The 15,109-nt window shown below is 34.4% G+C and overlaps 2 protein-coding genes across 5 annotated transcripts in view; one reads left to right on the top strand and one right to left on the bottom strand.

Annotated features, from left to right (window-relative positions):
• Positions 1 to 500: 500 nt before the first annotated feature.
• Positions 501 to 8,856, bottom strand: LOC113671436 (hydroxyacylglutathione hydrolase, mitochondrial). Of its 2 annotated transcripts, none has more exons than XM_027187628.2 (9): positions 8,701 to 8,856; positions 7,441 to 7,631; positions 6,809 to 6,873; positions 4,356 to 4,473; positions 4,112 to 4,208; positions 2,873 to 2,976; positions 2,094 to 2,195; positions 1,860 to 1,939; positions 501 to 1,252 (listed from the first exon to the last, which is right to left on the bottom strand). In XM_027187628.2, exons 1-9 carry the CDS (start codon positions 8,771 to 8,773, stop codon positions 1,156 to 1,158), a joined length of 927 nt encoding a protein of 308 aa, XP_027043429.2. In that variant the 5' UTR covers positions 8,774 to 8,856; the 3' UTR covers positions 501 to 1,155. The 2 variants fall into 2 exon arrangements, with proteins under 2 accessions (XP_027043429.2, XP_027043431.2); XM_027187630.2 differs by lacking the exon at positions 8,701 to 8,856 and adding an exon at positions 7,973 to 8,134 and having other exon boundaries at positions 701 to 1,252.
• The window catches only part of LOC113671433 (RNA polymerase I-specific transcription initiation factor RRN3), a 14,267-nt gene continuing 7,999 nt past the window's right edge, over positions 8,842 to 15,109 (top strand). For all 3 annotated transcript variants that reach the window (XR_016180622.1, XR_016180621.1, XM_027187623.2), the window contains exons 1-9: positions 8,842 to 9,062; positions 9,595 to 9,651; positions 10,192 to 10,281; positions 10,545 to 10,674; positions 11,643 to 11,684; positions 11,989 to 12,052; positions 12,322 to 12,391; positions 12,678 to 12,776; positions 14,494 to 14,574. Coding sequence is in view for 1 of the 3 variants with exons in the window: in XM_027187623.2 (XP_027043424.2) it covers positions 8,964 to 9,062; positions 9,595 to 9,651; positions 10,192 to 10,281; positions 10,545 to 10,674; positions 11,643 to 11,684; positions 11,989 to 12,052; positions 12,322 to 12,391; positions 12,678 to 12,776; positions 14,494 to 14,574 (732 nt within the window). In the remaining 2 variants the exon portion in view is untranslated. The remainder of the gene's footprint in view (positions 9,063 to 9,594; positions 9,652 to 10,191; positions 10,282 to 10,544; positions 10,675 to 11,642; positions 11,685 to 11,988; positions 12,053 to 12,321; positions 12,392 to 12,677; positions 12,777 to 14,493; positions 14,575 to 15,109) is intronic.

Raw genomic sequence — 15,109 nt, 5'->3', positions numbered from 1 at the left:
CCCTTTCAATAGAACTAGGAATGAAGTTAGTATTTTATCAAGTGTCCATTCAGATGAAGTAGATTACTTGTGATTTACGTCTAAATCCAGTAACCATACAATGGTGTTAGATTTGAAAGCTCTGGCAACATGGCTTTCACTTTTATCTCTGTGAATCGGGCACCTTGGTGTCTCACTATTGGGACAAATACCTCCAGGAAGACGGCATTAAATTATATTGGTCCCACCAGCTTGGATCAACCTTCCCCTGAAAGGGTTCTGCCTAAAACTCACCTTTTAGAGTGAGCCATACCCACTAATTCACCATAGAACACTGTAGTTTGAGATTCAGGACGCCCTAGTGCCAAATCTGGCTATATTTAGTTGACTGTGCAACATTTCATACTGTGAGCTTAACATGATTTGTCACCTCTGCAAAATTTCCTGTAGAATTAAAACCTATTAATGGTAAAAGGTATGGATTTGTAAGCTGAACACAGTTTCAGCATTCCAACAGAGAATTGTTTTAATGTCTGGACTTTGTTTATTGTCTTCTTAAGATGAGTTTACTTTATACAGGATTCACCGTGGTTTAAGTTATGTTTCTCTTTGTTTAAGGATTATGGTAATGTATCTAAAACAAAGGAAAGTACAACTAAAACTTGTCTCAAATTATTTTGACCCTTTTCCTAAAACTAAAAACAAAGGCACAGAGTATAACTCACACAAACAAAAAATGCTTAGATTTTATTTATTTTTTACCCAACTTTATCATCATACCTAAAATTATGAGAAAGTTAAAATGAAATAAGTGCAACACATTGATCCCTCCAAGTCAGGTTTTAGGTAAAGAATAATCTTCCCTTACACTTGTCTCTGTTAATTAAATGGTGTCTTCATGGAATTCCTTTAATTCTGAAACTGGTACAAACATTTATTTTGCTCCTTTTGTAGCTTCTAGCTTGGTGTTAAAAGAAAAACTTCTGAATAATTACCAAGCAGTTTTTAAACTATTAATTTATTTTTTCACTTTGAAGGTATGGTAAACTAGTTTACAGATTTCAATCACTTGCCAAAACTGCTGGTGTCTGTACAAACCCTACAATCTTGATTGAAATAAAAGCAAGTAATTTCTTCAGCACTGTGCATAAATAAATATTCCGAATCTAATCCCAGTCAGTGTTTAGGTTTGAACTTGTCCTTGTCTTGCCGAAGGGCTCCCATCACATCTATTGGGTCCGATTTTCCTGTATATTTCTTTACATTTTCCTCACTAAAACAAAAGAAGTTCACAAGTTCAAAATAGCAAAGGCTAGTTTGTATTTTGAATTTCTCTTTTGCTTCAATGTTTTTAAACCAATTAAATTTGTGTTTCCCTGTCTCTGCTGATATGTTACTATAATAGATCCGAGAGGAAAGAGAAACAAGTTTCAGAATTTTTAAACAGGGAAAAACTTTGAACCACAACAGCAGTAAACAACATTTCTAAATATCTTTGCTTAATATCTTACAATAATAAGAATAATGATGGTTATATGGACAAAGATGACAACAATGGTCTAAAGAAATTCTCAAACTTCTACCCTAAGTAAAAAGCACCCTCAATTTGATAGATAGACAAATTTCTTAAAGCTGTCTGCTTTTTGTAGATTCTTTTAATGAAGTTATGAAGTCATATATGAGTTTACTGTGAACCCTCAACAGCAGCCCATGGTAGACTTTCATCTCAAGAAAAGACAATGGTCGAATAATTATATCTTCCACTTTTAATTAGCTCTTTGCCATTTAATAGCGAATTAAGCTTTAGAACTTGAGTTACTGTAGTAAACACATTCTCTGGAGCATTTATTAAATGTACAAAATTTTAAAATGCAACTTACTGAACTCTCATAAATGGGTTAAATTTGAGCTCCTCACCAATAGAGGATGGAACTGTTGGTTCATTTGCTTCTCTTTTGTTCTAAAATAAATTGATTATATTTAACTTTTAAAATGGATAACTAGAATGTGATTCCATACTATCATTACCCGCTACACAAATACATTGAGAAAAAAAATGTAATTTGTTGAGGATTTAAATGCACATTGCACCATTTTTAACAACTATCAATTACCTTAGACCACTCAATATGTCTGAGAATTTCTGGGTTTTCAGGTTCAACATGAACAGCATACTTCAGATTATTCACTGTGTACTCATGACCACAATAGACCAGCTGGAAAATAAAGTTGTTTACTAATAATAATTAAACATTTTCATTCTCAAAATATCAAAACTGAATCTCCTTTCTGTCTGCCAAACATCTTTCATACTTTTTGCCTGGAGAATTTGTGTTGAATTAAACAATATCAGCCATGCTTAATGTTTTTCTCTGTTCTTATCACCTTTCTGCCGTTAATACATTGATATAGAAGGGATAAATTATTATATGGTTTTTCTAAGGAAGGAAAGAGTTAACAAAACATTTTATTTTTGTATGCTCCATCAAGAATATCATTAGTCAAGAGTGTAGCCCACAGTACACACATCATACCAGCCATGTTTGATTTGAGGTTAGAGTAGATGGTGGGGGTGGGGGGCAGGGGAAGGGGAAGGGCAAGAAGACTTCACTCCTCTCCCCCACCTATCTCCTTATTTTTGACTATTGGCCATCATATCTTGGTACAAATTTCTTTCTCTCCCAAGCCATCTGCTGCCTTTAAAATCAAAGATAGTGGCCATAATTTTTGTTAAGAAAGTACTGAGCACTTGCTTGCCAAAATTATGCCTGCTCTGCAGGCTATCAGGAGTACAAAGAAATTAAATTCACAGCACATTTCAAATTAATGAATAATTAGTATTATAATTACAGTTATGAATTTCACTCGTCACTTTTTGTTTATAAATACTCACAGTATCCGCGGGTAATTTTCCAAGTATCTCAATTAAGGCCCTATACATTTCTGAAGGATGCCCTTCAAAGAATTTTCCACAGCCTGCCACAAAGAGGGTGTCACCTCAAAAAAAAACAAAGATACAAAATGGTTGACTGACACCCAATGCAGTCAGCGCAAAACACAGACTGCAGACTGAAGATGAAGGGCAGACTGAGGGTACAATGCAGACTGAAGACTAAGGATCAATGCAGACTTGGTTCTAAAACAATCCGTTTCCCTGGAAATACTTCAAGAGTGAGCTGGGATTGAGGCCGCATAAGTCGTGAGAGGCTGTCAATAATGGTCATGACAATTGATGTTTCGCACTTCACTGGTTTTGGCGGTGATATATTGTTTTAAGGTAAGAATGATTAGAAATGCAAGTGTTTGAATATGCAGTTCACTACCAGCTAAAACATTATTTCCTTGTTAGGGAATAAACAGTTCTGTTGAGCAACATTAGGTAGCTTTAACATACATGTAGCTCATGTAAACTTAGTCTGACCTTGAAAGTAGTAGCGATAGACTTTCATCACACATCAGCAATTTTGATTACTTGGATGTAATAAAAACCTGTTTCTTGTACCTTAGTTTTGCGCTGCAAAGTTAGGCATGCAAATTCTTTAAATTTAGTGCAAATTTGTGGGTGCAAAATAAAAGTCTAATTAAAAACCTCCAAACAATATCCCCAGGTGTTTGCGTTTCTTATTCCACTCGGTGTTTCACTTCAGTATTAATGCGAGGTAAATCTGTGGCTATCATGGTCAACTTAACTTGATGCTTGAGAAATTTAGTTTTGCTGTGACATATTTTTATTCATTGGAAAATTGGCACAGTCTTCCATAAATTGATTGAAACAAATTGAGAGCAATAAGAAGTCTCAAGTTCTTTTTAAGTTTAATCATTGAGAGAAACCAGAAATGTTCATAAATTTCACACATTTTTCATAACCCGTGATCTTCAGTCTTCAGTCTGCATTTCACCCCTGGTCTTCGGTCTTCAATCTGCATTTACACTCAGTCTGCATTTTACCCCTGGTTGCAGTCCGCAGTCTGCCATTTACACTGACTGACACCCAATGCAAGTAATACAATCACTGTTTTCTCAGTATTAAAAAATTAAAAGAAATATTCCAATCTTGAAGAAAAAAATTCACCTTATGGGCCACCTGATATGCCAACAAGGTAGTTATGAAGCAAAACAGGATGTTCCTTACCTGTGAACACGGCACTTGGTTGGCCAATAACAACATAGCAGATGTGCCCTCTTGTGTGACAAGGTGTAAAAAGACATTTGACATCAAGGCTTCCAATCTGAACAACACACAACAGTCATCAGCCAGCTGTCATTGGGCATTGCTCAGCCAGACATTTTTCCTCAGTTACTATAATAAGCCTCAAGCAAGTCTATTTGATATTGGGATATAGGATGCAAATTTACTATATCATGATTTATCAAACCTTTAACTGATCACCGTGAATAACTTTCTTGTTCAATGCACCAATTCTGTCATCACCACCACAAACTGTCAGCCCCTTCACAAGTTCAGCTAACTCTGCATTTCCACCTGCATGATCCCTGACAGAATAGGGAAACTCATAAGTTAATGAGTAAAGCTATCTACACCATCAACAATAGAAACAGCCATCCACCCTGCCAAACATAGATACAGCTATCTACCTTGTCATACATATATGCAGCTCTTACACTGACGACAGTAGATAGAGCTACCTACCCTGCCAAACATAGATACAGCTATCTACAATGTCAAAAGTAGTCATACAGCTATCTACCTTGTCAACAGTAGATACAGCTATCTACCCTGTCAACAGTAGGTAAAGTGATCTACCCTGTCAACAAATAGATACAGCTATCTGCCGTATTTACCCGTGTATAATGCGCACTTTTTTCTATAAAAATAACCATCAAAATTGTGGTGCCATGCCATACATGGATTCCATTGTTTGTCAAGCACATCCTAATTTGCATACATTAAAAACACAACAAAAATAAAAGTGCGCGGATCGGTGGCCTGGGGAGGAGAAAAAGCTTGCTTGTTTACAACTGTTGAAGCTCACATGACAGATACTGTAAACGTGTCCTTCAAACTATATTTGAAAAAACCATTTAAAGGTGGAGTCTGGAAGCAGTGGATGACTGATGGTAATCATGAATTTACTGCCACTGGACGACAAAAGAAGGCTTCTAAAGAACTGATCTGTTTGTGGATTTCGCAAGTGTGGAAAGCTATTCTGTCAGAAATGATTGCTGCCTCTTTCCTGAAGTGTGGGACCACAAACAATTGGGATGGATCACAAGATGAATTGGTTTACAATTCAACCGAGATCACTGATGAACTTGATGATTTAGTCATCCAAAACCTATTTGAATTGGACTGCGAGTTGGAATTTGAAGGTTTCGTTGTTTAAAGACACTGAACATTTTATTTAAATCGTACGCAATGCAGTGATGATATTCAAGCAACCAGCAGTGCTGTGATCATGAGTAGAAATAATGTTTATGAATTGTTGTTATGATAATAATTCAAGTTGTGAATTTAGGCATTTTAATAAGGACTTCAAGTTACAACATTTGTAAAATGTTTGACTGTAATTGAATAGAAAAGCTTGTAAATAGGTGCTCTGTGCATGTGTTATTTGTAGTAGCAACTATTTAGAAAATGTTGTAAACGTATTATTGATGAATTTCCAGCTCTTGTTAATTAAATGGAAAAAAGGAAGTTTTAAATTTTGGTGTTTGTCTTGAAATCTTATTTTTAGACAAAAGAGGTAAAAAACTAGGGTGCGTATTATACACAGGCGTGCATTATACACAGGTAAATACAGTACCCTGTCAACAAAAGATACAGCTATCTACCCTGTTAACAGTAGATACAGCTATCTACCCTGTCAACAGTAGATACAGCTATCTACCCTGTCAACAATAGATACAGCTATCTACCCTGTCAACAATAGATACAGCTATCTACCCTGTCAACAATAGATACAGCTATCTACCCTGTCAAAAAAAGATACAGCAATCTACCCTGTCTAGAATAGATATAGGTATCTACCCTGTCAACAATAGATACAGCTATCTATTCCGTCAATGATAGATATAGCTATCTACCCTGTCAACAAAAGATACAGGTATCTACCTTGTCTAGAATAGATACAGCTATCTACCCTATCTAAAATAGATACATGTGTCTACCCTGTCAACAGTAGATAGAGCTATCTGAACTGTCAATAATAGATACAGCTATCTACCCTGTCAAAAAGATACAGCAATCTACCCTGTCTAGAATAGATAAAGGTATCTACCCTGTCAACAATAGATACAGCTATCTATCCTGTCAATGATAGACACAGCTATCTACCCTGTCAACAAAAGATACAGGTATCTACCCTGTCAACAGTAGATAGAGCTATCTGAACTTTCAATAATACAGTTTATGCTGTCCACAATAGATACAGCCATCTACCCTGTCAACAGTAGATACAGCTATCTACCCAGTCAACAGTAGATACAGCTATCTACCCTATCAAAAAAAGATACAGCTACCTACCCTGTCAACTAAGATACAGCCATCAACCCTGTTAACAAGAGATACAGCTATCTACCCTATCAACAAAAGATACAGCTATCAACCCTGTCAACTGAAATACAGCCATCAACCCTATCGACAAAAGATACAGCCATATCTACCCTCAGCTTCTAACCATAGATACAGGATGTGACTAGACTGTTGTACATTTTATAAACAGTCTGAGTGGGGAATAAATTAAGTATTCCAATGTGGTCATATAGAGCGTATAAAGCATAGTACAGAGTAAAAGATGTACATGACAAACTTACTATGAAATGTTCTATCATGAAGTATAAACCCTACATTTGATTAGTGATCACTTACCAATGATGATGAGTAGTTAACACAGTTGTTAGTTTTACTCCTTCTTTTTGGACAGCATTAACAACCTGTTACAAATTTATGAATAATTTGGTATTATAAACTGAGTTGATAACATAAATTGGCCACGGTAAGAAGTTTAAAAGCTGACATTTCATGACAAAGGGTTGACGCTCAAAACATTAGCTTTGAATTTCTTTTCAGTGGCCAATTTACCTTATCAACTTAGTTGATAATACTTCCCTGTTACCCTGTTATACTCTCTCACTGACACAGCACCACAGTTTCTTTACAAACTTACCCCTTTTATTTATTTGTTATAAATAAAAGCCTGTGATAATGTAATAACCATAGTGTAACATCAAATACACCTATTAGTGATTGTCTCATGACAATGCCTGCTAGTTTTCCTTAAGCAATGAGGTCAAAAAGTCCCCAGGGGACCACTGAGAGAATACATCTTAAAAATGCACCAATCACAGCTATTATACATCTACCAATGACAGCAGAGTATAAAGGAACTTCATAAGACAAAACAGTAGTGATAGCTAAGTTTCAGGTAGAATTCATTTCAAATTTAAGAAATAATAGTAAGTAAAACTAGTAAATACATAGAGATTAAATAAATACAAAACCTTTTTAGGTTCCACAGGATCTACTATGGCAGCTTCTTGTGTTTTCTCATCAACAACAAGGTACATGTAGTTATCAGAAAGAGCAGGAAGTATGTGAACTTTCATGCTTGTGTGAACAATGCTTACTGGATTTGAATAGCTCTCAGCTGGCAGGGTTTGCAAGAGACGATTGCCTATGTTTCTGTAACTTCCTGGGAAATTTAAGGAAAATCTCGAGTAATGAATAAATAACAAAATTATCAAAATCACTATTATTAATTAAATATCTCTGAAGGAATTTTCAGTGAGTATCATTTCAGTACATTTATTTTTACTGAGCAGCCTTCACACTCATTCAACAAAAGATGATTGATACTTAGTAGATACACAGACATTAATGATAACATATATTATTCAGATAATCTAGCCTGTTATTACCTGTTTAAATAACATGTTACCTTTATGGTATAAACTACATACAGTCAGTTCTCTCAAGAATTAGAAAAAGGGCCTGTTAAGTGGACACCAAAGAAAAATAGGGGGTGTTAATTACATGCCAGATGAACTGACAGCTTGCTTTCCTGCAGGCAAATGAAGATTTCACAAAGCCGATCCCAACTGTTCTGTTTCTCTGTCAAGGTTGTGTTTTTGTCGATTTGCAAATTAAAGACAAATTTTATTGCCAAGAGTCAAATGTCAAGCACAGGGTGTCCACCTATGAGAGTGCATAAACAAAAGAAAAATCTAATTTTCACTTTCAAAAAGTGTCCACGTCTGCATACAAGAGAGAGTCCACTTGAGGGAACATGTAAATACAGAGGTAAAACGTGTCTAAGTAGAGCTGTCGGCTTACAAGAGTGTCCATTAGCAGAGAGTGGACTGTAGCTGACTTTATAGTGGTAAATCAGTGAAACAATTTTTTTGTTTTTTTTGTTTTGAAGGGTAAGGTGGGAGGGGAGGGTGGAGATTCAATTAGAGTTGTTAGCACCCAAGGTGGTATTCCTTAAATGAGCATGAATAAATATCAACATTTAAAAAACAGTGAAAGAAATGTGTCTCAGCCGCAATGCACAAACAAAGCGTCCAAGAACTTATAATGTAACGCAAGGTATGAGTCGAGTGCGTGATGTCCCGACTGTATTCAGGAGGGGTGCAACTAAATATAGATAGTGTTTATGATACAAAGTTGTACAATGTAATCGGTGAAACATGCGATTGTTTCATCACAATAAGCGACAAAAAAGCTAAACACGAAACTAAAATTGATTACAGAAGACCTACCAATCGATGTAATACGTTGAACACCTTTTAAGGCGAAACCAATAAGACGCGTCACCTCTCGTAGCTGCCACATTGGTTTTACCTCATGTAAATTATACAAAATATCTCACTATCCTGGGAACTTAGCTCCAGGCCACCGTTTGGTGTGTTTCACGGCCTAATTTCCTCACCAAGTTTGAAATGAAAATGCTTGAAGACATGTCAGAGTTATGTTTGATAGTAAGGAAATATTTTTATAGGTCACCGGTGTCTGACTTCTGGCGATGTCTGTAGACAGAGACCCGAACGAAAATGATCGGGGTCCGAGCGGCGCTGAAGTCCTCGCGTCATTAATCACAGACGCTTTGGAGAAAGCTAAACTGGTGAGTTGGTCTCAATCATTCTTCATAAAACTTCCTATTATAGTGGAAAAATACCAAGCGGTAAATTGTGGAAGGTTTCACAAATACTTATTATTTTCCCGGTATTTAGGCACTCCAGCCGGCAATATTCTTTTGTTTTAAATTCTCGTTTTTTGCAAAAACTATAGGGGACTGGAACTGCCTTCCTCAGGCCATTGTTTCATCAACCTTCTTAGAAACTTTTAAATATAGGTTATCAGCTTTACTTTAATAATATTTGTATATAGTTCATATAGTTTCCTTTGCTCAACTTTTATATTATTCATTTATATACTGATATATCTGTATTCTATTCATTTACTTATTTATTTATTTATTTGTTTTTTATTTTTTTGGTTGGTGTGATATCTTAATGATTTTATCGACCCAATGCATGTAAATGTAAATGTTTACCCATGAGACAAATGCATTTAGTAAATGTTATGTTTTCCCAACAATCAAATACCACTATTTAACCTCATTAATTCAGCAACTTGGTATCTTGTTAACTTAGGGGAAAACTAAAGATTATGATCTGTTGGTTCAGAAACTTGCTGACCCTGGAATCAAGGTAACTTTGGTGAACAATATAATTACATGTTTTTCCCTTCAAATTCAATCCAACCAATCAGTTCCAGTTCACCCTTATTGTTGCATGCTCACCCCGCTCCTAAAAACAAAACATAACAACAAATTTGGGTTAGTGCTAATCAGCAATGAGGTCCTGGTATATATGATAGAATTTAAAAAATTGAATTTCCAGTGCCTGATCAAGCAGTATAGCAATGCATTGGATAAAGTATTGTATGTAGCATTGACTTGGACTTTTGGCTGATCAGAAGAAATCTTATTAAATCATGCTGGTGATTATATGGAAAGCAGCTTAATTAATGTGTTGGTACTGATTTCTACTAACCCTTGCATCATGTTAAGAATTCAGTTGTATAGATAGCCAGATTGTAGACTGCTTTAACTTAAAATAAATAAGTGATGAAGCTATTTTAATGTTCCAAATTGTGCAGCAGTGAAAGAGATTTAGCTTATCTTAACACCATTAAAAACAAATCTGAATTTCTGGTAAGCCTATTTATTTTGTTGATCTTCTTTGTAGGAAGTCCACTTGCAGAGATATCTTATGGCATTAACAACTTGTGTTTCTCATCTCACAAAGCAGTATGATACACTAGTTGGTGCAGTTCTGGTAAGATAAAAAAGAAAAATTGCACCCTTTTTTAATTTTCAGATATGCTTTTTTTCATCAATATTCTTTGAATATGTTATCACTGACTGTTATTTTGCACCTCCATCTAGACAGTGTATTATACTCAGTCCCAAATTTGAAAGTCTGTTTTGAGAAATATTAATTTTCACTCATTATTGTTTTATTGATTTTATGAACAGTATTCAATTGATAATAAAATTATCACTTATGTTGATATTATCATGGAATTATTACAATTTTAGAATACCAGATGGGCGCTATGTGGTGAGAAAACAGTGGAAGAATTTATTGAATTCCTGACAAGCCTTGTGTCTGCCCAGACATATTACTTAAGAGCATGCCTTAATATGATTGTCAAGCTCTTTATTCCATGTAAGATTTCCTCAATAAAGAGATCTTTGTAGTTAGTTTATTAAATGTAATGAATATTAACTTGTTGAATTATATTGTTTATTGTCAGTATGATAAATTTTAAAATTATTTAATGTCAGTCTGAAGCATGTCTTAAATGTATTTATTGGATAAGAAAATAAATAAAATATAAATAGTTGTGAATAAGCGAAATATAGTTTAGGCAAGTTGACTATGAATAAAATTAAAAAAGAAAGCAAAATCCAAAGTATTGCAAGTAATTCCCGTAGAGTATCGTCTAGTTTTTGGAAACATGTCTTGTCCTGGTTGCACGATTATAGCATCTCTGTTGATAACCTTAGAGAGGAAGATGTCATTTTTTTTAAGTTCGATATTGCAGAAGATTTTCTCCTGTTTAACCATATTTTGCTTCTGGGTAAGTTTTATATTTACTCTCGGAAATACCAGAATGGTATACCTTCTATCCAAGGTTTTATAGCCAGGACAAGGCGTGTGTTCCAATACTGAACTCCATATTGCTGAGAAAAGAGACAAATTAAACAATCATTTTAGAAAGTGGGAAAAGTTAATAAGCATTTTTAAGAATAAGTGATGTCATGACTAATTTTCATCATTAGTTTTAAAAAAGTGATGTCATTGTAATTTACATACTAGGTAACTGTATTGCTGTAATAGCTTTGTGTGTGTTTAGCTTGGTATTCTATTTGTACCACATAAGTGTGTGTATGTGTGTGTGTGTGTGTGTCTTTTACTCTTTTTTTTTTCTTTCTTAATTTCCATTTTGTATGTAAACGTAAGAAATGCTTAAAAAAAAAGGTAATGTCTAGTGTGAATGAATGAATTTTTAAATATAGTACAATCTTAGAATGCAAAATTATTTTCATGGACAAAAGATGATGGTAAAAAGCAGTTGATCTTGACAAGGTCATGAAAATAAAATTGAATGATGTTATTTATCTTATCCACAGCCATTTTTCGAGATGTGCAAGTAGAAAAAGGTGATTCTGAAGGTATGCATGAGGATCCAAACTTACTGTACCAACTAAACTACTGTAACTTGAGAGGTGGCAATTTTGCACCCACTGAAAGTGAAACATCTAAAAACATCGTTTTTATTTTGTTCATGCTTAATACTGGTTTTTGCCCAACACTGATTATATATATCGTTTTCAGTAATTAATACATGTCAAAAAAAGAATGTTCACCTTTGGTGAACATTCTTTTTTTCACCAAGAATGTTCACCAAAGGTGAACATTCTTTTTTCCCATGGATTTTTAGTTATGAATTAATTGTTGATAAAACATTTCTTTCAGTTTCTGAGAAAATATTTTGTAATGCCCATGAAGCCCTTCATGCTATCCATCAAGTGGTTCCAGCGTAAGTTAAAGCTAATAAAATTTTTTAACTTTTCAGTTTGGTCTCAGACTATTCTTGTCACATTAGAACCCTTCAGTTTTGAAAGCCTATAGATTGATCGAACTATAACTTTGGAAAAATGTTTGATAAAAATGTGACAAGGAATCAAGATAGGATAGTTCCTGCCGCCAGCTCCTGCCGCCAGTTCCTATCAGCCTGGTCCATGTAATAAGATATAACTATGCTTACATGTTTGAAGCTGGAATATCTTAATAATTTTGTTTCAACAGAGTTCCACAGTTTTTGATATCTGTACTGTCAGAAAATTTTCCATTTGTGAGAAAACCTACGATATTTCAGGTAATTAATTTTGTGATTTAGGTCCTACTGCTAATTGCTTGTAGTTCAGCAGCCTTCACTTATACATTTTTCAGAATTTTAAATTTGTATCATATCTCTATATTATCAAACCATTTTAAGTATTGATCAATTGAACTTTTTCTTATTATTTAGATCTGAAGGGCTTTTCACAGGAAAGGGAACTTCAGCTTTGTGTTTTATATAGTTTAAAAGGTGTTTGCAAAGTACAGTTACAGTCATTATAGTATATACTTACTATTGGTGTTTGTCACGTCATCATTTACAGGAAAGTTATGTGAAGAACCTTCTTCAGGCTACAAAATACCTCCCTAGCCTCAGAGCAAACATTCTGGAACTGATCATTGACAATCTTACTAAGATTGATGTAAGTATAAGAATATCATACTGATATTAATTACAATTTTTATAGTTACCATATATATATCTCTGAAAGTTGGAGAAATCAATAAGACATAACTCTTCTGTGACTCTGAATTTCTTGCTTACACGATCATCAGACAGATTTTAATGAAGAGTATACCTCACTTAGTTTAAATATATATACAGTAATTAGCTAATTAGTAAGTCTATTGTAATCTGGTGTTGATATTCACCAGAGAGTATTTGTTCTCGTGGCAGCATTTGGAAATTAATTCAGTTCTTTGTTAAGGTTGCTTGCTTTGTCGGCTTTGATAATGTAGAGTTTTTCAGTTGGGCAGAGGTTACATCATTTGGAAATATTGTTGTAGGCGCTTGCTGAAGCGATGATAGACCAGCTTATTTTGTAGTTTTCATTGTTGTCCTTGAGTTTCCAGATGTGTTTTGCTAGTTTGGTGTGGTTGGCATATTTTTTGTGACAGAATGATAGTTCTTGTTGTAGTGAAGGTTTATGCTGAATCCGCTTGATCTTAGGGCTTAGTCGTAGAGAGGCTTGGCTCTGTTGAATGTTTCTTTGTTAGAAGATAAGGCTGATAATCTGCGATTGATGGCTGCAGGTATTTGTTTGATGACAGTGGGTGGGTGGTTAGATTTTGCATTGATGTAGAGTGGCTCATTGTTTGGTTTTCTGTATGGTTGGAAGGGACCACTCCTATATTGAAAAATCAACACACAGACTTTCTATATATATATTTTATATATATATAAGTGAAAGAGTCAAAGAGGACGCATCGATTCTCTGTTACTCTGAGTTTCTCTGACTCTTTCACTTATAGCTCTGCTACCACAGCATTGAGCCCTTTATGCCAAGGTAGACTCTACCCCCACATTTATATTTATATATATATATAGAAAGTCTGTGTATTGATTTTTCTATCGTACAGTGCTTGATATGTAGAAGTAGAGCACAATATATATTGAGATAGGGGAAAAAATAGAGACTATACTCCTATCCCTACAAGCCCGTTTCGTGATTACTCTCTCAGTGGGGGATAATAAAATCCCCTGATGAGTGAGACCTTGAAACAGGCTCATAGGGATGACGGTACAGTCTCTTTGTTTTTTTTCCTATCTTGATATATATATATATGTATATGTATACAATTATATATATATATACATACTCACACACCAGTTTTCAATGTTGCAATTTGAAAATATGTACCATGAAATATATACATCTTTCTTTTTCCATTTAAAAAATGTTGATAGAATAAATTATATATAATAATAATAATATTTACATATATATACATATAATATTATATTATATTATACATATAATATTTACATAATTATATATGAATTATATATAATTATAATATTATACTGTATTATTACAATTCTTTTGAAAGGAAAGTGCAATTATCATAGCTGTTTTGTTTCACCTTTGTACATTAAAATAAAAGGCATTGTTCCTTCAATGTAAAATATACAATTGCCTTGTCCATCACCTTATTGATAAGGGAAGAAAAAGGTACATATATATTTCATTAATATTTTCAAACTGCATGAGAAAAGAGTGAAATAACCATCAAAATCATATAATGTACTACTAACATTAATTATTAATAAAAAATACTTTCCCTCGTATTAGTTAGAAATTTGTGACTTTTTAACATCTCTTATCTCAAATTCTATGATCCTTTTGTTTTAAATTGCAGGTGGCAGTTCCTAAGCATGAACTTGAACATCATGAAACTACTCCTGAAGAAGAAGATCCTACGCAGTTTGAAGTGGAAATGGTAGTATTTGTATATATTTATACAGAAGGTTATCTCATGTTAACTTAAGACAGCAAACACAAACGGTTAAGAATATATGAAAGTCATATATTTGAACTGCGGATAAAGACGTGAATAAAAGTGATTCTCGCAGTAATGTGCACTACTTAGGCAGTAGTGAAAGTAAGGCCTGTAAAAAAAAAAAATTCAAGCCTGTACGGGATTTGAACCCATGACCTCTGCGATACCGGTCCAGAGGGCCCTGCACCGGTATCACAGAGGTCATGGGTTTGTAGAGGTCATGGGTTCAAATCCCGTACAGGCCTGAATTTCTTTCAGACCTTACTTTCACTACTGCCTAAGTAGTGCACATTACTGTGAGGATCACTTTCATTCACGACTAAGTTATGTGGTGCTGCAGTTTGCTACATGACAGATGGGCTTAGGCAGCCAAATTTGTGACTTTTAACTACTTGCCTTGTTGACCAAACAGTCACAGCATGGAGCACTTATTTAAACTTTTTTATCTAAATTCCATAGGCCAGTGTATCTAATT

The sequence above is a fragment of the Pocillopora damicornis genome, chromosome 10 (genome assembly GCF_964200805.1).
Source record: "Pocillopora damicornis chromosome 10, jaPocDami1.2, whole genome shotgun sequence".
NCBI classification, from domain to species: domain Eukaryota; kingdom Metazoa; phylum Cnidaria; class Anthozoa; order Scleractinia; family Pocilloporidae; genus Pocillopora; species Pocillopora damicornis.
The sequence above is the reverse complement of the archived record's forward strand: the minus strand, read 5'-3'. Positions and strand labels throughout refer to the sequence as shown.

Excerpts from the sequence above, each read along its gene's own strand:
- LOC113671436 (XM_027187628.2), bottom strand. The coding sequence starts at position 8,773 with ATGTGGCAGCTACGAGAGGTGACGCGTCTTATTGGTTTCGCCTTAAAA. Across the intron at positions 7,632-8,700 it reads TCAACGTATTACATCGATTG|GAAGTTACAGAAACATAGGC; the intron begins GTAGGTCTTCTG and ends TAAATTTCCCAG. Across the intron at positions 1,253-1,859 it reads AACCCATTTATGAGAGTTCA|TGAGGAAAATGTAAAGAAAT; the intron begins GTAAGTTGCATT and ends CTTTTGTTTTAG.